This window comes from Aotus nancymaae, unplaced genomic scaffold, assembly GCF_030222135.1.
Source record: "Aotus nancymaae isolate 86718 unplaced genomic scaffold, 86718_ANA_hifiasm-v0.15.2.pri h1tg000040l, whole genome shotgun sequence".
Classification (NCBI taxonomy): Eukaryota; Metazoa; Chordata; class Mammalia; order Primates; family Aotidae; genus Aotus; species Aotus nancymaae.
The window spans coordinates 15,746,484-15,771,684 of NW_026988454.1; the positions used below are offsets into that span (position 1 = coordinate 15,746,484).

The 25,201-nt window shown below is 39.2% G+C and overlaps 1 protein-coding gene across 18 annotated transcripts in view; it reads left to right on the top strand.

Annotated features, from left to right (window-relative positions):
* SYNE1 (spectrin repeat containing nuclear envelope protein 1) overlaps nt 1-25,201 on the top strand; it is a 521,352-nt gene that overhangs the window by 474,244 nt on the left and 21,907 nt on the right. For 11 of the 18 annotated variants that reach the window (XM_064360559.1, XM_064360546.1, XM_064360550.1 and 8 more), the window contains 8 exons: nt 5,991-6,153; nt 12,528-12,715; nt 13,581-13,731; nt 17,039-17,221; nt 17,488-17,625; nt 19,787-19,978; nt 21,146-21,479; nt 23,993-24,061. In XM_064360559.1, the coding sequence (XP_064216629.1) occupies nt 5,991-6,153; nt 12,528-12,715; nt 13,581-13,731; nt 17,039-17,221; nt 17,488-17,625; nt 19,787-19,978; nt 21,146-21,479; nt 23,993-24,061 (1,418 nt within the window). Of the gene's footprint in view, nt 1-1,912; nt 2,199-5,990; nt 6,154-12,527; nt 12,716-13,580; nt 13,732-17,038; nt 17,222-17,487; nt 17,626-19,786; nt 19,979-21,145; nt 21,480-23,992; nt 24,062-25,201 lie in introns of those variants that run through there. The other 7 variants (XM_064360560.1, XM_064360553.1, XM_064360555.1 and 4 more) reach the window with 2 other exon arrangements.

A 25,201-nucleotide genomic window follows, 5' to 3' on the forward strand; every position in this document is an offset into this window, starting at 1 on the left:
ATATACCATGATTTATCTAGGATTTTCTGTATTAATGAACATTGCCATTGTTGCTATTTTAATAATTATATCTTTAAGCTTTGCCTTGTCTCATATTTAGTTCATTGGAATAAATATATTATGCTAACAATAATAAGCATGAAAAAAATTTCAAATTTTTTAACTCTATGAGGAAAACTAAATAAGGGAAAAGAACTTAAGGAAATTATGACAATAAAATGTTTTAAAGATTTAAGGTTTTTTAAAATGGTAGTCACCCTCGGCCTCCCAAAGTGCTGGGATTACAAGGCGGGTGGATCACGAGGTCAAGAGATCGAGACCATCCTGGTCAACATGGTGAAACCCCGTCTCTACTAAAAATACAAAAAAATTAGCTGGGCACAGTGGCGCATGCCTGTAATCCCAGCTACTCAGGAGGCTGAGGCAGGAGAATTGCCTGAACCCAGGAGGCGGCGGTTGCGGTGAGCCGAGATCGTGCCATTGCACTCCAGCCTGGGTAACAAGAGCGAAACTCCGTCTCAAAAAAAAAAGAAAAAAAAAAAAAGAAAAAAACAAAGTTACCTATAGTGATTCCATCACTATAGGTAATGGAATCATAACCAATATATTTCTTTAATCAAAGTGTAAATATTTTCATTGCTGAGGATTAAAAATAATATATTAATATAAAAAGAATGATTGTTTTTTAAAAGAATTCACATTACAATATCTTTAAGTACTGTGTTTTCTAGAATATATTTTTTATATAAACTGCAATTTTCTTTAATTTTTTTTTTTTTTTTGAGATGAGGTCTTGCTCTGTCACGCAGGCTACAGTGCACCCACACAGTCATGGCTCGCTGCAGCCTCAGCCTCCTGGGCTTAAGCAGTTTTCCTCCCACATCAGTACCTGGGACTACAGATGCATGCCACCCTGCCCGGATAATCTTTTGATTTTTTTTTAGAGATGAGGTTTCACTTCGTTGCCTAGGCTGGCAGGTGTATTTATTTTATAAAGAAATGTGTTTCCTCTAGTGTTCTGTTTTAAAAACAATCAACTCACATGACTAGAACCAAATGCTTTGTTTTATTTTAGTTACAAATCATCATGTCATCCTTTTTGGAAAGAAATTAGCAAATATTCATTATTTATTTAATATTTATTTGTAGGTAGTCTTTAATTCCCAAAAGGATTTAAAGCAGTCAGCATTAGACATTTTTATTAAATTATAGGAATTAAAAATTTGGGAATTTATTTTCTTTAAAAATATAAATTACTAAATTATCAAATGCTTAGTGCAGAAAGTTTGAAAATTCTTGAAATTCACAAAAGAAAAAGAGTTACCTGAAATCCCCCTAAGCAAATGAATAGGTATTTTTTTAAATTGTCTTAAAATAAACATGTTATTTTTGTCATCTTACATCATTCTTTTTAAAGGACAAAAGTTTTGCATATGTAAGGGGAGGATAATATTTCTTTAATATTTTAGGGCAACAAAAGTTGCTCAGTTACTTTTAGGGCTCAGTGGATAATATTCTAATATCCACTGCTCAAATAGTCTACTCAAAGAGCATATACTTTCTCACCTTCCCAAACACCCCTAAAACTCTCGCATACACTACCCGAGCTGGCACATTGAACCCAAAAAAGAAAGAAGTTACTCCTGTTGCTGCTACCATTTGCTGTGCCTGTGGACATTTTGTTTGTTTGCAATGGGATGATTTGTTTTCTTTAAATAGCCTTCCCAGCATAACAAACAGCCCGCAAGAAAAGTTGACTGTCCTTACAGAATAGCAGAGTGTCTGCAGCCGACGATGTTTTTGCTGTCCTTTCTTTAGACCTGTAGCTTCCTCCTCCTTACAGATTACACTGAGCTTTTTCCCCTTCTTACACTCGTGGCCTACATTCCAGGAGATCAAGCCTGGCACATGTTAATGAATGTAGGTTTTATTTAGAAACATGACCACTTGTCACTGCCCAGTGTCATGTTATCGGGCAGAGACTAACAACATTTGTCTAGAGTGAGCATTTTCATACTTCTATACACAGAGAAGGGGAAACTTTCATCCCCACGCAGGATTTAGCCTTTTGCTCTGCAGAGTCTAACTTTTGCAAGTGGAAGCTTCATGGTGGTGGCAGAGGACCTGCGTGCCCTGAGGATGGCAGAGGACGGCTGTGTGGACGCAGATCTCCCAGATTGTAACTGCGATGTCACAAGGCAGGCATCTTCTTGAGTTTCTTCCATTGTACATAGCTTTCGTGTTACGTGGGGTTTGTAGGATAGATGCTGGAGGCTTTAATCCAGAATTGTTTTTGCCAACGTTACATGAAGATGATTGGCTTTGGGAGATAGCTGGCCATGTGGACTCCCAAGAGTTATTTGCTGGTTTATTTTCTAGTACCTCTACTGGGCATGCAGAGCTGGATGAAAAGGTTGATGGACTTTATGATGACTCAGTATTCCAGTTGTCTCCGGTCCATAGCGTCAAACAAGGAGTATGGCTAGAATAGAGAGGCTGAGACACAGGAAAGTGATCCAGAAAAAAACCCAGTTAGTCCATCATCTGCTATTTAAGGATGGGCTTCTGATGAAACTGAAATTTAGCCTTAGCTGGTTCACAGCTTTGTAGTTGAAAGCTTTCCCTTCATTAAATAAAAATATTTCAGGGCTCTAGAAAATGTTGTGTGTTTGTGAAAGTTGCTTTTGATTGTGCTTGTCAGTAAGTTTTCGTCACTAATATAAAGCTTATAAAACATGTGCAAAGCATACAAATTAATGTCTAAAATAGTAATTTAGGGCATTATGTAAATGATTCATTCATTTTTTTTAGTTAGAATAAAAATATGACAGGAATTTTTATTTTTAATTTTTAAAAAATGTTTTTCTTTTACTGTATCATTCCTCAGATAAATTTCTACAAATGAATAGCATTTACATTATGGTAATTTTTGTTCTATTATATTTAGAACTTGGACTTTTTGTTTTGTTTTGGGTTATGGATATCCTAAATTACTTTGAAGGAAAGTAGTGAAATATAGATCCAATATATATGTAGATTTATAAGTATATATGTGTAAGTACATATATATATGTGTGTTTGTAGATATATTCATGTTTCAGCATTAAGAAACGGACAATAGGATTTCATAGTAGAATCCTTTTCAAGAAAGGCCAAATGCCTGTAATACACACTGGACTGTGAAAGACCATAAGCTGCAGGGACTTACAGATTTATCAAGCTGCTAAAGTTACCCAGACATGTGACGTCTGTAAATATCTAATTTGAATGATAATCCTGGATGTTTACCAAAAGGAATGTTGCTCAGACTCCTCATAATGATAGATAAATAAAAATACTGTGACACTTTATCCAAAAATTATCTTTAAAGAAATAATGGAAAAAAACATGGGACATTTCTCCTAGAAAAGAGTGATCCTTGTCCTGCAGATAAATATCACATTTAATACCCATGTCTTGCAAGCTCATATCTGCTCACCCCCCAGCACGCACGCGCGTGCACACACGCACACACACTGTATTTTGCTATTTGTATACTTTTTTAAAAATGAAAAAGAACCACCTAAATGTTCACCCCCATTGACTTTACTAAATATACACATTTGTTTGAAAGAGGAACTTGTCCCTAATGGACTATATGAACACACATTTCCATGTCATGATGCCCTTGACATACTGCGTACTAACCGCTCTGACTTGGAACTCATTCAATATTACAAAAGCTATCCTGTAATTTATTTTGCTAGTGTCGATGGGCCTGTGGAACAGTGTTTACTTACATCTTTTTGTGCTCTGGATATTTTGATCATATTTATAAGTGAGTTTTGAACCAAGAAAATGAATGAATTTTAATATTTGACAAATAGAACATTGGCAAATGTAGAACCTAGAAGAAAAACAATACACATTTAATATCAAATAAAATTTTTAAAATTAAAACATGTTAATTAAATAAACACAATTCATTTAGAATATTAATTATTAATGTTTAGCAACCATTTAAACAGTACCCAATTTTGTGCACAGCACTGAATTTAGCATGGCCAGCCGGGATAGAGAAATATCCAGATATGGAAATTCACATTTCCAACTTTCCAAGAAACTTACCATGGAGGAGACCAATTCATGCATAAATAATACCAGGGAGCTAAAATAAGGTAGCAAGGAAACAAGCACTCCAGCCTCTAATAAAACCCTAACGACGTTACGAGGTTGCTACCAAACCCCATCCCCAAACCTAATGAGTGTTCAGCTCCTACCAAATCTGAAGACAAGGAGCTGATCATGTAGGAGAGGCGGCTGAGAAGGCATTCCTACAGAGGTAGAAGCAGTATGGACTTCTTGGTGCTATGTGCCATTCTTCAGGCCTGTTCTAGTGGGTTTATTGATGGTATACTATTCTTTCAGTCTGGGGCACTATGGCCAGAGCCATGTAAAATTCTATGTCCATGCTGTAGTCGGTCAAATGTACTCCACGAGCTTGGTACCCAGTAGCCATAATAAAACTGTCATTCACGATGCCTAGATGAATTTTGCCTTAGCTATGAGAGAAATGTGAGGGGGTTGTATGTAAAAGTTCTTGGAAATAGTGTTCAAGGCCAATGCCTTAAAGCGTCTAGGGGATAGGGTACAATTTTTATTTATAAAGCTAATTAGGAAAATCTTATCTCAAGTGGAGTTTTAAGTCCTGATAAACATTGCAACATAGTTGCATTTTCTATCAATAGACTATATTGTGAAACATGAACTTAATTTTTTAAATACACATTTTTCAAAACAATAAAAGGTAATGCTCCCGAGTGCTTTTACAAACTGAAAATGTTATTCAAAAAGAAGCATTATTAATTACAATTATTAAAATATAGATATTATTAACAGCTGACCATAGTGAAAATCCTTTAAAAGCCTTGATATGACAATGTTTTGAGGAACATTGACAAAAAAGAAAATCGATCATGTTGTCAAATACATTTTCACTTGAGAGAGAAACATTGATTTATTGAAATTGAAACAGAAGTGATGATATCAATTTTAAACAACTAAAAATGAATCAAAATGTTCAAAATACTTTGATTATCAGACATTTTCTTCAGAACAGTGAGTCTTGATCAGAGAAACATACCAGAACCACCTCGGGGTGGTGGCTAATATTTGGCGCCTGTGGTTTGAAAGCACCCTCTGTGGATTGTGTGAAAATCCCAGATTGAGAATCACTTCTTTAAATGCCTGGAAGTAGTGGGGACTGGGGAATATCTGATGACTCTAAGTGTAAGTTGTCAACCTTAGAGAACATGCTATTGCAGACCCCTGTCTTAAAATCTATCACAAACCTAGAGTCTTACAAGTCATGTTGCTCTTGACATTTTTTCAAGAAGATAGATACCTCTTCAGTTGAGCCAAGGTGACACACTAGCAGCTTGAAGTATTTTGCTCGTCTGTTGTTTACCTCCGTTATGAGCAGTGCCAATTAAGTGGCCATATTTCCTGAACCGAAAAGTGAGATTTATAGTCAAAAGGTAACAGCAATTTTTAAATAAGGGCTCTAATAGATCATTGATCATATGCTTATTATTACCATGACCTTTCTCTTTAGAACAATCTATGTACACTCAGCCATGTCAGGCTCTTTACAGGGACTCAATAATTTATTTTTGCTCTAAATAGGTAGTAATGGAGTTGGGAAATATTACCTGTGTTCTTCCCAAACTTCCGATCATGCTCTGCTCACACTGAGAAAACTGTGTTCAAAACTAATTTATCTGTTTCTACTTCTCTGCCCTGGACCCCTGCCTCCTCAGCATCCTTGCTCCATTGTCCATATTCAGCTCTAATTTCTGTCCTCCTTTTTCTTCTCTTTTTGGCTTCTTCCACATGAGTTTCTAACTCTCTGCCTACAAAGATTGTACGACCTGGTTGTTCTCCTCTGCACACGCGGGAAACATGAGTGGGCTTCTCATTGAAGCGGGATGTTCCCCCTTTTCTGCCCACAGGGTGAAGAAGCTGAAGGAGACCCTGGTGGCTGTGCAGCAGCTTGATAAGAATATGAGTATCCTGAGGACCTGGCTTGCTCACATCGAGTCAGAGCTGGCCAAGCCGATAGTCTACAATTCCTGTAACTCGGAAGAAATACAGAGAAAGCTTAATGAGCAGCAGGTAAGACTTAAAATTGAGATGGAATTAATAAGCCATGGAATATCTGTCCTCCTGGCCAGGATGATGGGGTGAGCATGAGATGATGACTGGCAATGGAAAGCCAGGAGGGAGCTAGGCAGGACTGGTGAGGAAGGGCACTTTGCCTAGACAGGGGATTGGGACAAACAGGTTCCATGCCGCTGAAGAGTTCAGCCTTACAAAGATGCTTGTGCCCTTGTACAGTTAGTGTCATCAGTTTACCAAGAAGCTGCCTAAGATGGTAGGTAAGGTTGAGTTGCAATTATGTATCTAAAACAGTGCTAACAGATTGGTTTACTTCTTTGAGGGTTACTTGCCCTAGCCATTAACATACACTTAGAAACGAATGAAAGGAGTCCCCCTCCGCCCCGCTTTTTTCTGTGTACAGTGTTTGGGGAAAGATTACAAGGCATACTTAGAATTTTTCCAAGTTGAAAAATTTAGTTTTGCAAAACTGATTGCATGACCTTCAGATCACACACTGTAATTCCACCTTCATATGAGTAGCAAAGACAGACACCTCACTGTCCGTGTACAACCCAACAAACAAAAAGGGATGATCCTAGAAAATGTATACAGAAGAAATTTTTACCTCACATTCCCTCCCTCGTTTATCCTTTTTTTTTTTTTCGAGACGGAGTCTCGCTCTCTCACTCTGTCACCCAGGCTGGAGGAGTGCAGTGGTGTGATCTCAGCTCACTGCAATTTCCACTTCCCAGGTTTAAGAGATTCTCATGCCTCAGCCTCCTGAGAAGCTGGGATGTCAGGCATGCAGCACCACGCCTGGCTAATTTTTGTATTTTTGGTAGAGACAGGGTTTTGCCATGATGGCCAGACTGGTCTCAAACTCCTGACCTCAAGTGATCCCCCTACCTCAGTCTCCCAAAGTGCTGGGATTACAGGTGTGAGCCACTGTGCTGGGTCCCCTCATTTATTCTAAGTATATCAGACTCCAGTTGCCAGTAGTAAACATGGCAGATTCCCCACTAGAAATATTTTTACTCCATGCCTTTAGGTTGCTTTGACTATTCTGTCCATACTCTGTTCCTCTCCATTACATTTAGATCATTGCAGCAAAGTTGCTTAACTTTAAAATGCTATAAAATGTAACTATCTCCTATTTTTAACATCTTATAAAATAGTTTATGTACTTACTTCATTTTGCAGGCTATTTAAGCCAATAAAATAGGTGTTAAAATGCAGTTTGGGGTGTTAAGGTTTTTTAAATATTAAAATTATCATTAAATTATTGTTCTTTCTAATGAATACATAATAATTGTACCTATGTGTGGGGTACAATGTAATATCTCAATACATATTTGCATAATGTAATAATCAAACAAAATGAGGTAACTTGATCACCATATCTATCACTTTAAACATTTATCATTTCTTTGTAGTGACAACGTTCAAAATCTTCTCTTCTAGTTATCTTGAAATACATACTAAATTACATTGCTTTTAAAAAATTTGTTAGCAAAACATTTTTCAGTTTTTATGAAATTAAAGTTTTCTGATGGGTGTTGATGTTTGAGATTCTGATGATTAAATTATAGAATCCTGGTTGGCATCTAGCTTCCCAGATTCTTTCAGAGAACATGGTAATGATGTGTACAGTGATGAGTTAAAAATGCAAATGGCCAGTCTTGTAATTTTGCAAATGTATGAAAATCAACAATATAGTTCAATATGGCAAATTGATCATATGTACTTATAGCCCCACCTACTACTAAAACTCCAATAAAATGATAGTAAAGAGGGAAAAGGTTAAAACCGCAACGGCAAAGAGAACAGGAGAGAAAATGGAAGAGATGACAGACATCCAACATAATTTTGCAAGATGGAAAGTGGACAGATGGAGGGTGGAGAAAGTTAATTAATTCCATGGATTTCCAGGAAGGCTCAGAAAGTGGAGATCAGATGAAGCTGAAAGTTGAGTTGTCTGTTGAGCTGTAAAATGGAAGATTACTTGAAAATCTGAAAAAGGTGTGCTGAGACTGGCAGATTCCTCCTAAGCCCAGGCAGCCAGGCAACTCTGCTTCCTTTACTCTAGCAGAAGGCCAGATAATTACTTTCTGGAGAAGGCAAACCAGAGGCACATTAAGTTTGGGGATCAGGACACCATGGAGGCTAGAGTCAGTATGTTAAAAATGGGGAGATGATGTGAAGGGCTCAGTATCAAATGTTAGGGCTCCCACCCCACTTCCCCAGCTTGGCTCCCACTATGTCAGTAATCAGGCTTACACCCTAGCCAGGACAATGGAGCATCCTTTCTGGAGAACTGATCAGACAAGAGAAAAAGTACCTTCAATTAGTGATACTCAAAGCAACCCAGCAAAAGGCCAGACTTCTGCTTAACTCTCCACAGTGAAGCCTCCCGGTTGAAGGACCTTAAGTGCATACACAGCTTCTATAGCTGACTCATTCCTGAATATCTGTGGGTAGGCAAGAATCCCCACCACTTAAGAAAGCTTCTGCCATTGAGAAAAGACCAAAATAAACAGGGAGAAATAAAGAAAGGAACAATTAGAGGAAACACATTGCAGAGAGAGAAAGAAAATGTAAACAAAACAAAAAACTCACAGAAATGAGAGGTTTTGCATTCATAAAATGATGCCATTTTTATTTTAGAAAGAGCTTTCAGAGTGGAGACTATCTCCCACAAACTAAAACAGAAAGATAAATATATGAAAAGTAGGAGAGAAATATAGAAATAAACATAATAAAATTAACAATAATGCAAGAGTTTCAAAATCCAATTCAGTTATTTCGTAAAAGTCCCCCCAAAAAAGAATAAAGAAAATGGAGATAAGAAAATTGGTAGTAATGTAAAAAAATATGTATTTATTATTAAATAATATATATTATTTAATAAATAATGCAGTAATGTAAAAAAATATATGCATTATTAAATAATATATATTTATTATTAAATATATATGTTTTTACATTACTGCTATGGTAATCTCTCCATTTTCTTTATTATTTCTTAAGATGACTTTTACAAAATAACTGAATTGGATTTTGAAACTTTTGCATTATTGTTAATTTTTTAATGTTTATTTCTGTATTTCTCTCCTATTTTTTATGTCTTTATCTTTTTGTTTTACTTTGTGGGAGATTACACATACGTGTACACAAATTACACATATATATGTGTGTATATATATATTCATATGTATATCCAAAATGAAAAACATGCATTTACAGATTATAAGGGCCACATAAGTGCCCAGGAAGATGTCAAACAAAGCAAAACCACACTGTAAAATTGCAGAACACAAGCTTTAAGGAGATCTTAAAGGTTTCCAGGATGCAATAAAATCTGTCTTCTCTAGAACAATACTGGAAGCTGGAAGACAATGGCTCGGCCTTCAGAAAGCTGAGAAAAAATATTTATAATTTAGAACTTTATACTTTGCCATTTAATATATAAAAATTTTACCTCCTCTTTACCCATTTTCAGGAAGCAAATGAAAGGTATGCTACATACATGAAAGTGAGAGGAAAATACAGTACATATTTGCTACATACTACTATGCTACAGAGGCTGCATATGCTACATGCACTAAAGCAAGAGCGGAAGTGCTATTCAACTCAGGAGAAAGAAAAAGGGAATTCCCAGAGTGAAGGTACAGGGAAGTCCCCGATGACAGCTGTACTGCAGCCAAACCAGCACCTGTCCAGATGGGAGCAGGGGCTCTGAGTGCTCTAGGAGGGATGTTTCCAGGAGGAGCCAGGAGGGGCTAGATTATCTGATGGGCTTAACCACTCTGGAAGGAGTTTTATTAGTTCTATAAGAGAGATAATAGAAGCAAGCATTATAAACTTGAGAGAGAGACAGGATTGTTAATTCCAGGAAAATGAGTTATGTAAGAAAAGAAATAAAACCATAGCATGTTTTGTTCCTCAAATGCGAAAAATGTTAAATAACCAAAATCATGAGAACAATGATTATTACCATAGCTCTGAGTCATAACAGTCATTAGAGTTCAGTCATATAGAAGTTTATTTCTTCTCCACTGTAGAAGAATTCATAAAGTAATTACTAAAATGGAAAAATCAAGTAATAGCTATGTTACTTAGAAATAGACAAGTTATATATTACTGAGAAATATAGAAATAGGTCAAATGTGGTGGCTCACACCTGTAATCCTAACACTTGGGAAGGCCAACGCAGAAGGATCACTTGAGACCAGGAGTTCGAGGCTGCACTGAACTGTAATCTCACCCCTGTACTCCAGCCTGGGTGATAGAGCAAGACCCTGTCTCAAAAAGAAATAAAAAGAAATAAATTAGTTAAAAAAAAACTAATGTCCAAAACCATTTTAAAAACAATATTTAGATAGTGTTATAAGCATTGGATTATGTTGAAAAGAGTGTTAATAAACCAAGAACAAGGGGATTTAAAAAACGAGTACAATACCACCTAAGTCCCTTAAATAATATTTCCACGTATTTGTGGGGTACATAGGATATTTTATTACATGCATAGACTGGGTAATGATCAAGTCAGGGTATCTGGGGTGTCCATCACCTCCGGTATTTATTATTTCTATGTGTTGGAAACATTGCAATTTCTTCTAGCTATTTTGAAATATGCAGTAAACTGTTGTTAACTCTAGTCATTCTACTCTATCAAACATTAAAACTTATTCCCTCTAACTGTATGCTTGGATCTATCGACCAACCTCGTGTCATCGCCCCAAAACACTCTTCTTAGCCTCTGCTATCTGGCATTCTCTCCACCTCCATGAGATCAACTTTTTCAGCTCCCACATACAAGTGAGAATGTGCAATATTTGTCTTTCTGTACCCGGCTTATTTCACTTAACATAATGACCTCCAGTTCCATCCACATTGCTGCAAACAACATAATTTCATTCTTTTTTATGACCAAATAATATTCCATTGTGTATATATACCACATCTTCTTTATTTGTTCATCCATTGATAATCGTGTTACCTTTTAATTAACTGTTTAAAAAATAATACAAATCGGCCAGGCATGGTGGCTCACAACTGTAATCCCAGCACTTTGGAAGACTGAGGTGGGCAGATCACCTGAGGTCAGAAGTTCAAGACTAGCCTGGCCAACATGGTGAAACCCTGTTTCTACAAAAATACAAAAATTAGCCAGACATGATGGTGGGTACCTGTAATTCCCACTACTTGGGAGGCTGAGGTAGGAGAATCACTTGAACTCAGGAGGCAGAAGTTGCAATGAGCTGAGATGGCACCAGTGCACTCCAGCCTGGGTGACAGAGTGAGACTCTGTCTCAAAAAAAAAAAAAAAAAATGCAAATCTTTGGATCTTAAAACCTAACTATTGAATGCTAGCTCTTGGCACATGCATATATAGTGTATACAGGCCCTCGGTATGTATGGTTCTACATTGGTGGATTACACCAACCGTAGATCAAAAGCATTTGGAAAAAAATTGCATCTGTATTGAACATATATAGACTTTTTATTCTTGTCATGATTTTAAACAATATAATATACCAACTATTTCCATAGCATTTCCATGTATTAGGTATTGTAAGTAATGTCAAGATGATTTAAAGCGTATGGGCGGATGTGCATAGGAAGTATACAAATACTACAACATTTGGTATCAAGGACTTAAGCATCCATGGGTTTTGGTATCCAAGGGAAGACCTGGAGCCAATCCCCCAACAGATACTAAGAGATGACTGTATTGCATTGATTGATTGATTGGAATGAAAGTGATGTGTTCGTGAAGTAGAGTCTGAGCCAAGATTATTTATTTATTTATTTAGAGACAGAGTCTTGCTTTGTTGCCCAGGCTGAAGTGCAGTAGCACAATCTTGGCTCACTTCAACCTCCACCTCCCTGGTTCAAGCAATTCCCCCGCCTCAGCCTCCCGAGTAGCTGGGGTTACAGGTGCACACCACCACACCCGGCTAAATTTTTGTATTTTTAGTGGAGACAGGGTTTCACCATGTTGGCCAGACTTGTCTTGAACTCCTGACCTCAGGCAATCTGCCCAGCTTGGCCTCCCAAAATGCTGGAATTACAGGCATGAGCCACTGCGCCAGGCTAAGATTCATTTCTTATTGATTAAAGAAGTTAGTTTTACTCTTAGTGTAGATGATTTCATTTGTTCAGTTTATATTTTGGCATTGCTCACATAGCCAAAATATTTCTACGTCCATTTTCTCGTACTTTGAGCTTGCTGTATTTCATAAATGAGGCTCAATAAATGTCATACATTCAAGGAAATGAGGTATTTGTCAAGGTGTAGCCTAGCCATTTATCAACACATGTTGCTTCAGTTTCTCTCATCCATGTACATGTAATTGTTGGATAAAGCCTGTTGCATTCCCCTGCAGGAGCTTCAGAGAGACATAGAGAAGCATAGTACAGGTGTGGCATCTGTCCTCAACCTGTGTGAAGTCCTGCTGCATGACTGTGACGCCTGTGCCACTGATGCTGAGTGTGACTCCATCCAGCAGGCCACGAGGAACCTGGACCGGCGGTGGAGAAACATTTGTGCTATGTCCATGGAAAGGAGACTCAAGTGAGCTGGAATGCTGAAACAGAGAGGGAAGAGGGAAAGGCCCAAAAGAAACAAAAAATCACCCGAGTATCCATTGTTCACTATTTCCTGTTGGTTACAATGTCCAAAAATACCTGTGGCTTCCCAAACTTGCTATTGTCGACATTTAGTTGGGAAAATAAGTAGATATAAAGGTAATATATAAACATAACAAGCCAAGTTGTGTCTGACCTAACAGTTTAAATATAATATAGGAACATAAAAATACACCCCTGTCAAACAAGCGTAACATTACAGAATGTGTGGCTGTGAAAACAGTAACATTCTTTTATTGAAAATTAAATAATAAAAACACATTTATCTTGAAACCCTTTGAAATTGAAGGTGGCAGACGATCGTGCTGTATTACCAGGTGATCATCATGGCCATGTTCTCTGGTAAACTGTTGAAAGCTTGGTATCTGTCCTGCTGTCATAGATTGACTTTTGTCAGTGTGAGTTGAATGTTGGACTTAAATGGATTTTCAGACCTCGTTTTTATTTCCGTCATACATGGCCTGAGTGCACACTGTAAACCTGTTGTTGCTTTTCTGAACTTGTTGCACACATCCAAGACAGCTCCTGTGATCTGCTTATAATATTCAATTTGACTAATTCAAAATCCAGAGCTGCAGGACATGTTTTTAAAAAAAATTAAAACAGCTGTTTTATTTTAGCTCCAACAGTTGTCTCTCTTGCTCTGGTCAAATTTGGCTTGAGGCATGGTCATTGTTTGGCACAACAGTTGCTTCTGTGGGCACCTTTAATCCAGCACAGGCATCAGTCCTGGTTCTGTAGTGAAAACAGTCTCCAGTAATCAGAATCTGTTCTTTCATTTTCTGCCTCAGAATCGAAGAGACGTGGCGATTGTGGCAGAAATTTCTGGATGACTATTCACGTTTTGAAGATTGGCTCAAGATTTCAGAAAGGACAGCTGCTTTTCCCAGCTCTTCTGGGGTGATATATACAGTTGCCAAGGAGGAACTAAAGAAATTTGAGGTGATTTATAATTCCAAATTTTTAAGCCTTATTTTGCTATTAAAGTAGCCAGGTGGTAGTTGGAGTTCCAAGACCCAAACTAGCTGTTCCCCACACGCTCTCTGTTCAAATTGCTGGGTGAGGACTTTGCAGCCAGCTTTATTATGACCTCATAAGTAGGCAAAGAAGGGGCAAAAGGAGGTTTGTGTTTTAAGATTATCAAGAAGCATAAATAATGTAGTAATGAAGAGAGATTTATTAGAAAAGAAGAATCATGATTCCCCCCAAAAGATCTTGGCACAATTTTAATTTCAGAGTTATTCCACTATCAACCGTCTTTTCTAAGATTAAAATGTGATGTTTTTATACTATAAAAATCTATCTTCCAAATACATTTTTGTATTTTCTTTACCTAATCGCAGTGTGTGTGTGTGTGTGTGTGTGTGTGTGTGTGTGTACATATCATTGATAAAAGAGTTGGCTCTAGAATGGAAGAAAACATTTTCATTATAATTCATTTCTAAGTACAGTGAAGAGTAGTACTGGTCTTGAGTCACCAAAAGTTTTCAGTTACACTAACACAAAAATAGCTGTAGTGTAATCATATGCATAAAGAAAGAAATGATTAAATAATTGATTCCAGTACCTTGCCTGTTTGCATAATCTTGAGTCCACTCTGTCACTGTTATACAATGAAGTTCCGACTTCTCAGCCACTGTTCATTTTCATGGAAGACCTGACCTAGTCCAAAGTTGACCATTTTTAAATTTGAAGGTGTTTTTCCCATCAATTCTCACTGATAGGCAGTTGTGTACTCAGATGTATTGACTGCAAAGAGTTCAGAAACATGCTGACCATTTTCAATTGCTAATTCTGCCCCAAGTTCCTCGAGATGTTTAGAAATAACACTGTAAATCCAATGAAATCTAACTGCATTCACTTTTACCTTGCAACATCGGGTAACAGCCATTTACTGAGGCCTATGATGGGAAATAGGAAGTTTGCTTTTTATTTTTATGAAGTTTAAAATCTCAGGGTTGTATATGAACAGCTATATGAATCTAGAAAAATGTTCACATACTATGTAAAATGAATGAATTCCTCTGATGTCTGGTGAATGAATTTATATATAGCTAGACCATTAAATTAGAATAAACAATACTTTTATTCATATAAAAGATGTTCCCTTAGAAAACTACTAGTAAAAAACACGATAAACTCTGCAATAGATTCCAGGTCATCTCAATGTGAATGAATGTGGTGGAAGAGCTGCTCAATTGCATCTTCCTACACTCAGCTTCATAAAGGTTAAAACCTTTTATAATTGGCTTATACTGCAAAGCAGATTATATAAGGTTCTCCCTGATGCTATTTTAGACTCTCAGATTGTATAGCAAAAGTTAGCCTTGTAGTTAGCTGCTTCTATAATGATTGATTTTATTAAGTTTCATAAATTTTGGAGTTAATTTTCTTAAGAGACAGAAATAAATAGCAGAAACAAAGCTGTGCTTGTGGGCAGTCTTCAGCTGGTTCAATCACATGAACATTTGGGATGGATGTGGATGTACTAAGGTTTCTGCCTGGGGGTACTCCATCCTCACCCCAATGAGCAAACATGTACTGTGACTTCCAGTCATGGCCAGAGCTGAACTTTCCTTACCACTCCCTTTGCTGGAGAAATAACTTAAGGCTTTTAGCCTGGAAGCTAGGATTTCCTAGGATGAAGGCTCTAAAAGCAGCTCTCAGAAGGAAAACCATTTAAGGGGCAGAAATGTGGTCACATGTAAACAGTGTGATGAGCCAAGGAAAGCAGAATTGGGGGATTTGATGAGTGCAGTTCAATTTATTAATTATAATTTTCTTTTTGGTCTAATGCCAAGATAAAAATCAGTCATAAATCATACAAATGATTTTTTTAAAGCTTCATTTTATTTTGGCCAAATGATTCTTTTTTTTTTTTTTTTTTTTGAGACAGAGTCTTGCTCTGTCACCAGGCGCCAGGCTGGAGTGCAGTGGTGCGATCTCGGCTCACTGCAACTTCTGCCTCCCGAGTTCAAGCAATTCTCCTGCCTCAGCCTCCCAAGTAGCTGGGACTATAGGCACGCGCCACCACAACCAGCTAATTTTTGTATTTTGTTAGTAGAGACGGGGTTTCACCATGTTGGCCAGGATGATCTTGATCTCTTGACCTCGTGATCCACCTGCCTCGGCCTCCCAAAGTGCTGGGATTACAGGTGTGAGCCACTGCATGCAGCCAAATGATTCTTATGCTGTAGGGCTCTCTTATATTGCAGGGAAAAAGCAGAAAAGACTATTTTACCTTCAGAATCTCTAAACTGTCCCTGGGATAGACTCAAAAGTTAATAGATGCTACTGTGTAGAGTGGTACACTAGCTCTAACATGTTTTATAAAAACTGAATAATTCACAGGAACAACAAAAAATAAACAGAGCATGTTCCAAACTTTTAAAAATATAAAGTTACTTGTAGTTTACTAAATTACATTTCTTAAAAGCTTATAATAGCTTGTTTATTTTGAAGGCCTTTTGCAAAGGTAGTTTTAAGGGTTTTCCTAATGGACAGCAGAATTGAGGCAATTTCTAGATTTTTAGAAAAGTACATATTTTACAAATAAACAGTTCCATTATAGATATCTTTTCTCTGTATTGACACCAGAAATCTTGAACATTTCAAATTCACATTTCCACATACATGTATATATATATATTTTTTTTTCGTGGTTAAATTTTTTTTTATTTTTTTATTTTTTATTGCATATTAGGTTTTGGGGTACATGTGAAGAACATGCAAGATTGTTGCATAGGTGCATACGTGGCAGTGTGATTTGCTGCCTTCCTCCCCTTCACCTATATCTGGCATTTCTCCCCATGCTATCCCTCCCCAACTCCCCACCCCCTGCTGTCCCTCCCCTCTGTCGCCCCAACAGACCCCAGTGTGTAGTGCTCGTGTATATTTTTATAGTGGTTTGCTTTGTGAAAATATTTGTTTCTAGGACATTAATTATTTTAAAATCTGTGTGTATATGTATATGTGTGTGTCTATATATGTGTGTTGTGTGTGTGCATGTGTTTATTACTACTCTCCATTTTCACATTTTTTGATTGATTTGCTCCCTTTCCTTAAGCTATGCTGACTAAATTAGTTGGCTTTAACAAGGGGAAGTGTACCCTCTTTACATGTCATTCTTTCCCTCCATGGTAGTATAACTTCCCATTCTCCCAGACACTACAATAAATAAAAACCCAGGAGCCACTACTGAGAGTCCTTCGCTGATTTCCCACACTGATATGCTTCTCTGTGGCCGTAGGCTTTCCAGCGACAGGTCCACGAGTGCCTGACGCAGCTGGAACTGATCAACAAGCAGTACCGCCGCCTGGCCAGAGAGAACCGCACCGATTCAGCGTGTAGCCTCAAACAGATGGTTCACGAAGGCAACCAGAGATGGGACAACTTGCAGAAGCGTGTCACCTCCATCTTGCGCAGACTCAAGGTTTTTGCTGTGCCTCCTCTGTAATTTAGAGGCCGGAGGATGGGACTGGGCTGTTTGAATGCCATCTTGAGACTCAATCTCAGTGATTTTGTAAGATTGGGATGGCAGGAGTAGGAAACAGGAGTGAGAGGGCAAAGGATGGCAGGCTTCTCATTGCTTGCTGAGAAAATGACTTTACAGGACACTGGAATTCGCTGTGCCATCTCCATATGTTTATAGAGACTTTTAGTAAAAATAATTGTTATTACTTTCCTCTTGCCTTCCAGCATTTTATTGGCCAGCGTGAGGAGTTTGAGACTGCACGGGACAGCATTCTGGTCTGGCTCACAGAGATGGATCTGCAGCTTACTAATATTGAACATTTTTCTGAGTGTGATGTTCAAGCTAAAATAAAGCAACTCAAGGTAATAGATTGTTTTTCAAATTATCAATTTGAAGAAAGCATGAAAAGGAAAGGATTTGTGGCTCTTTTTGTGAAGAACATAGCAAATAACTTTTCTTTTGAAAAATTAGTTCTGAACTGCAAAAAAAAATTCAGAAAATATAAAAGATACAAAAAATAAGATAAAGAGTGTTACCCAAAGATAACCACTATTGCTTATCTCTTACTGCTCTTTATCTTATTTGATATTGATATTGTCGTTGATATTTTTAATCATCAACTTGATTGCCAGGCTGTTAGGGATATTTTGCTGCTGTTGTTTTGTTTTGTTTTTAGAGAGTCTCGCTCTGTTGCGCAGGCTGGAGTGCAGTGGTGCAATCTCGTCTCACTGCAATTGAACCTCTGCCTCCCAGGTTCAAGCAATTCTGCCTCAGCCTCCTGAGTAGCTGGGATTACAGGTGCACACAACCATGCCCAGCGAATTTTTGTATTTATTTTAGTAGAGATGGGGTTTCACTATGTTGGCCAGGCTGGTCTCGAACTCTGGACCTCAAGTGATCCGCCTGCATTGGCCTCCCAAAGTTCTGGGATTACAGGTGTGAGCCGCTGCGCCTGGCTTTGTTGTTGTTGTTTTCGTTTGTCTTTCCTGATTTGTTCGTAGCAACTTCACATGGTTCCTTTGGCCTCCATGTCGCAAAGCGATGCAACGTTCTTATGTCAGAATTCCATTCCTCATACTCTACATTCTTAGATGCCAAGTTAATTTTAAATACATTTTTTATTTTTCACTATATAATTCAAACACAGTGGCTAGCTAGAAATTTGAATAGGAGGGATATACTTTCGATGTATGGATTTTCTAAAAGGGAGAATGTTTAACACATTGAATATTTTCCAAGGCATCTTATGAAATGTTCTTCCCAAGATAGATGGATTTTTTTAAAGAATGGTCATGATGCCCACAACCTTTGGGTTGTTATAATCAAACAAGGAACTTGCCCTTAATCGTAGATTCTCAGGACGGAAGAAACAGTAAACCCTGCTATTCTGCCTCACCCTCTCCTCTGTTTCCTCTCTGCTGGCATCTCACAGGCAAATCAATATTTACATCCTTCCACAGAAAGTTGTTGCCAAGTGGTAATTGAATCTTGTCCCTTTGGACCCTGGCAGGGTGATGGAACCTATTACTACCCTCCCTTCTCTCCTGGCAGTCTTTTTCACCATTGGACAATTCAACTTCTCCCCAGTTTATTATCATATTGAATTAAAAGTGAACACTGAGGTTGGGTGTAATGGCTCACTTCTGTAATCCCAGCCCTTTGGGAGGCTGAAGTGGACGAATTACCTGAGGTCAGGAGTTCAAGACCAGCCTGGCCAACATGGTGAAACCCCGTCTCTACTAAAAGTACAAAAATTAGCCAGGAGTGGTGGTGGGCACCTGTAATCCCAGCTACTCAGGAGGCTGAGGCAGGAGAATAGCTTTAACCTGGGAGGCAGAGGTTGCGGTGAGCCAAGATCAGGCCACTACACTCCAGCCTGGGTGACGACAGTGAGACTCCATCTCAAAAAAGAAGGGGGGAAACGCTGAAACATGACCCCAGTGATTTAAATCTTTTGCAACACACAGAATGAGTCTAAATAATCCTCCCAGAATTCCTTGTTTTTCAAATCATTATAACTTTCCCTGCCTATGTCCTGAAATAACAAAACAGTCACCTGAGAAGAATGTGTGACATCGGATGGCTTCTCTTAGTCATGTTTTACATAGGATGAGGACATCTGAAAGTGTTCAGAATATTTCTTTAAAATGCCAAGTCTGTTTCAGTGGTAGTGTATGGATTCCCATTGCTTTCATCAAGGATAACCAGTGCTATCAACTTAATGTTGGGTTTGAATATTTTTCCTGTTATTCTCTACTCACGCTATCTGTGATGGTAAATTTCATTAGCCAAAAGTGCTTTTCTTGTCACGGAATTTGAATGTTTCTATTTATGACTCCTGTTCTGGCTTAAAATGTGTGTGTTTTACTTTAGACGGTAATAGCCTCCTGGCTTGTGATTGTATATGGTAAATTAAATAGCACCTACATGTCTTTTTTAATCTAAGGAGAAGTATATTATGATTCTCTTATATCAATGTAAGCAACAACAACAACAAAATCACATGAGCTTTGCACTCCCTAGGCCTTCCAGCAGGAAATTTCATTGAACCACAATAAGATTGAGCAGATAATTGCCCAGGGAGAACAGCTGATAGAAAAGAGTGAGCCCCTGGATGCGGCTGTTATCGAGGAAGAGCTAGATGAGCTCCGACGGTACTGCCAGGAGGTCTTCGGGCGTGTGGAAAGATACCATAAGAAACTGATCCGCCTGCCTGTATGTAACGTTTTTTTTTTCCTTAGTTGTCATTACATCTAAAGAGAATAAATCATGTGGGATTGAGTTGTATTGTGTATAGTGGGTAAGAGCCCAGATCCTGGAGCAAGAGCACCTGAGTTCAAGTCCTAACTTTGTCCTGCATTGTCGCTGTAATCTTGGGCAAGCTACTTTTTTGTTGTAATAGAGATGGGGTTTCACCATGTTGGTCAGGCTGGTCTCGAATTTCTGATCTCGGGTGATTGGAGACCTTGGCCTCCCAAAGTGCTGGGATTACAGGCATGAACCACCGTGCCTGGCGTTGGGCAAGCTACTTACTTCACCTTTCTTGCCTCAGCTTCCTCAAAGGCAAAACTGGTTTAGTAGCAGTAACTACCTTGTAGAAAGGATTGTTTTGAGCACAAGATGAGTTAATGTGTACAAAGAGTTTAGAAGAACATTTGGCTCATGTCGTCTATGGAAGACAGAGAAGCCTCTAGAAGAAATAAGATGAAATGAAGCAATGTAAACAGCTTTTCAATTGATGAGGTTAGGTTTAGGTGGATTTTCGTTCTTCTATTTTCCTAATTGCTACCATAATCACATCTTATCTATAGAGATGTTATGATTAGAATATGTGGAATCTTCTACAATCAAATCTGTTTCGTATCTGGGCCGTAAGGACAAGCTAAGGTCTTAGTAATTTGATCTTATTTCCGATCTGTGTCATCGTGTAGCTGTTCTGTGGTAGGCATGATACTAGATTGCCTTTCGTTATAATATTTCTATAATCTTATATAAATTATTTGAAGTAGGTTTTAATGTTATTGCATTTTACCAACAATGAAACTGAGGCTTATGTAAATTAATTTATAAGACTTTTTAATTTTTTACCACACAGAAACCCTCTGAGGTGCCTAGGAGTGTTATTCCCATTTTATAAATGAGAAAACTCAGGCCCAGAGGAATTAAGTTCCTTATCCAAGCTTAAACAGGAAGTGCATGGCAGAACTGAGATTTCACAGACAGGCAAACTCTAGCACCATCCCATGTATTTCTGTGATCAGAAGATTCTTATGTATTTTTTCATAAGAAGTTAAAAATTGTCCCCACTTGGTAGGCAGGTGGCCCAGATGAGAAGCTAGCCTGACCACTGCAGTGATGGGGTTGCCTTGACTTCCCTTCCAGCTCCCAGATGATGAGCATGACCTGTCGGACAGGGAGCTGGAGCTGGAAGACTCTGCGGCTCTGTCGGACCTGCACTGGCAAGACCGCTCTGCAGACAGCGTGCTTTCTCCGCAGCCTTCCTCCAACCCCTCCCTCTCACTCGCTCAGCCCCTCCGGAGCGAGCGGTCGGGACGAGACACCCCGGCTAGCGTGGACTCCATCCCCCTGGAGTGGGATCATGACTATGACCTCAGTCGGGACCTGGAGTCTGCAGTGTCCAGAGCTCTGCCCTCCGAGGATGAAGATGGTCAGGACGACAAAGATTTCTACTTCAGAGGAGCTGTTGGCTTATCAGGTAGGAAAGAGCATCTCTGGTGTGCCAGCTTAAAGCAAAGTCAGAGGGAATTAATATTGCCCTGGAATCATGACACCTATTCAGAATCATTTGCTTCCTTCTCCCATGTGGGGAAATTGTACCTAACTGAACTCTTAGATGTGAATGTGATTATCAAAAAATTTGGTGTGGCCGTTGATTTATTCCACACAGATTTGTGGTAGTAGGTGACAAGCACTTTGCCAGTTCCTGAGGATACACAATTCCTCTTCTTCTCCCATAGCTTCTGCTCTAGTGTGGGACACTGGCAAATAAGTGAGAAACCACTGCGTGAAGTGTTTGTGCTGAGATGGCAGTGTGGTGGCAGGACACACAAGCAGGGGCAACAGAGCCGGAGCCCTGGCTGGGGGGTGCTTCGGGGAAGAAACCGGGGAGCTGAGGCCAGAGGGTGAATCGCAGTTGGTCAGGTGGCTCAGTAGTGCTTACAGGAGGAAAGGAGGGGAAGCCTCCCTGCTTTGTGATTGGCTGGTGCTTTTGAACATCTGCAGTTTGTCTGGAATGGCAGGCAGGGAATGGACAAAGTGGAGAAGAACCTGGCTGTAAAGCAGCCTGTTCAGCATGGTAAAGAGCTTTGGCTCCTATCCTGAAGGTCGTGGAGCCACAGTAGGATCTGCAGAGGGAGGTGATGGTATCCTCCCTTCTCAAGGTTGTGCATATTTTCATATTGTATCTTTCTGGATACCACAGGGAGGAGGGTATATTGGGGGTGAGAGTCCAAATGAAACCTTTTACAACCTCAGACAGAGGTAGGATGGTGGCCTGAACTAAGGAAGCAGCACTGGGAAGGGAGAGAATGGGAGAGATCTGAGAAATCACACAGAGAAGACTCCTCCATAACTCCCATCCATTGAACTGAGATGCAGGCGATTTTCCGGGCTGGGCATCTTGGTGAAAGATGCAGGTGGTCCTAGCCCCTGAGGACCACACGAGGGAAGGAGCGCTGTGGGTGTTGCTGGGCAAGGGAGGTGGGGCTGTGAGAGCAGGGAGGGGATGAGTTTGCTTGTGTGCATCCTGATCTTGAGATATCTGCAGACTATCCACATGCAGAAGTCCAGTCATAGCTGCACAGGTGTGAAGTGCAGAAGCTGGAAATGCAGATTAGGTAGTTATCCACATGTAAATGGTCATGGTCCTGGAGTGAATGGAGGGGCTCACACAGGAAGAATATGTAAAAGGGAAACAAGAGAGACCACCACCCAAGCCACACATGCGGTGAAGGGATGGACAGAGAAACAGGAACACTGTATGGAAGATGAATAAAAATAGAACAAATAGTTGGAAGCTGATTTATGGCACTTGGAAATGCATCTCATACATTCTCTAAAAGGACATCTGGGGGATTTCTGTTTGGTTCTGATGGTTCACATCAGATTCCCAAGGGATGACACTGTCCTAAAAAGAAAATAATTTATCTCATTTCTATTTTGTTTTTACAGTAGGACCTATTAGTCAGGCATCAGAGCCATCCAAAACTAGCCACTGGCCAGTTGGGACTGTTGAGCACTGAAACAGGACTGTGCAAATTGTGATGGATTGTGCATGGAAGACGCATTTATATCAATTTCAGACTTAGTACAAAGAAAGAAAATGAAATATTTATAATAATTATGTTGATTACATGTTACCAGCTCTATCGTTAACACCAAACACTATTTTTAACACTAAAATACAGTGTTAAAGTTAATTTTGTATGTTTTTTACGTGTTTTTTTTGTTTGTTTGTTTTTTTGAGATGGAGTTTTGTTCTTGTTGCCCAGGCTGGAGTGCAATGGAGCAATCTTGGCTCACTGCAACCTCCCAGGTTCAAGTGATTCTCCTGCCTCAGCCTCCTGAGTAGCTGGGACTATAGACACGTGCCACCATGCCCAGCTAAGTTTTGTGTTTTTAGTAGAGATGGAGTTTCTCCATATTGGTCAGGTTGGTCTCAAACTCCCAACCTCAGGTGATCTGCCTACCTTGGACTCCCAAAGTGCTGGGATTACAGGTGTGAGCCACCGCACCCAGCTCTTTTTACATTTCTAATGTAGCTATGAAATCTTTAAATTACATATATAGTTCACATGGAAACATATGGGACAGCTCTGCTCTGGAGTCTGACTGTCTGGGCTGAAATCTCAGTTCTGCTGTGTACTTTCTGTTTAAACTTGGATAAGGAACTTAATTGTCCCTGGGCCTCAGTTTTCTCATCTATAAAATGGGAATAACACACCCAGCTACCCTATAGGGTTTCTGTGTGGTAAATTTGTGCTTCAACCAGTGCCTGGCTCATAAAAACACTTTCAGTCACTGTGAGTTCTTACAATTCATTTCAGGAAGCCTTTGGTGAGCCTGCACACACTCTCCTCTGTGTGCTCAGGAGCTCCGTGTCTAGAATAACTGACTTCCTTTCTTCCCCCTAGGAAAGTTATTTTCCTGCACAAGGGAATCAAGGTTTCCAGAACTTAGCTGTCAACTCAGACTGTGCTTTTTTTGCAGATGTAATGATCCCTGAAAGCCCCGAGGCCTATGTAAAACTCACAGAAAATGCAATCAAAAATACCTCTGGTAGGCACGACAAGCCGGAGCCAGCCTCCCTCCCTCCCCTGTATAACAAGCCTCCTCTCTTAGCACATCTGCTGTATCTCTCACAGCTTTGTGGCTCTAGCATGTTAAGGCACAGCCTTCCTCTCTTACTGCTGTACTAGAAAAAATGGCTGGTTAAATCCACACCAAGAATAAGACTTCACTAATCAAGTGGAACAAAATAGCTTCTCAAGTTGTTAAATGGTAATTGGTCTCATTAAGTATAGACCTATCATGCCCATTAACTGCAGAAAATATGAGAAGGAAACCCCAGTCATCAGCCTCTGTGCCGTAGTATTCTACATGGTGTGGTAACTTCAGCTTCACTGCACGTAGACCTACCTGTGGCTAGAGAGTCAGGGTGCAGGCTCTGGTCCCAAATCTGCCAGCCTGCATGACTGACCTTGGCCACATTCACCACTTCATCCTCCTCATCTCAGGAATGCCATATGAGACAAGGGGTGAGGTCAGATTTCAGCTCAAAAAGAATGTGTAATTTTAATTTCAGAAGTCTTATAAAATAGTTTGAAATGGAAAATGTATTCCACGGTATCTTGAGCCATAGATTTTCCTTTAAAGACAGAACTATTCCAGAAACAAGAAGAATTCAAGTAAGAAAAATAGAACCAGTTTTTCTTAGTGTTGTGTTAGACAAACCGTAGTTCAGGAGTTGAGGATCAGTGATGTGGGATGGAGAATACAGTTGGAACGCAGTCATGTGATATTGAATCATGGAGTTACTAGTTTACACTTCAGTTTTGAAGAAAAGAGAAAAGACAGAAAGCAAAGTGACATTACTAAGAGAGTAATTCTCAGTGAGATACCTCTCCTGGGTGTATTTAGAAGGCCTTTTTTAGAAATCAATAACTTTAATAAGGCTTACTAATATTTTTTCTGCTTTCAGCCCATGCTAGCTTCACTCTGATGATCAAATACTCTTGTGTAGTCTAGACTTTGATACACACACATGCACAACTATAATTTTACAAAGAAATGTTACAACTCTGAGAGGAGAATGAGCCAGAATTCTAGGCTATGAGTAAGAACCTGCCTAGATGGAAATGCTAGAATCTTAGCTTTCTCCTGGTTTTGTTTTAGATCTTTGAAAAGCAAGTTGTGCTA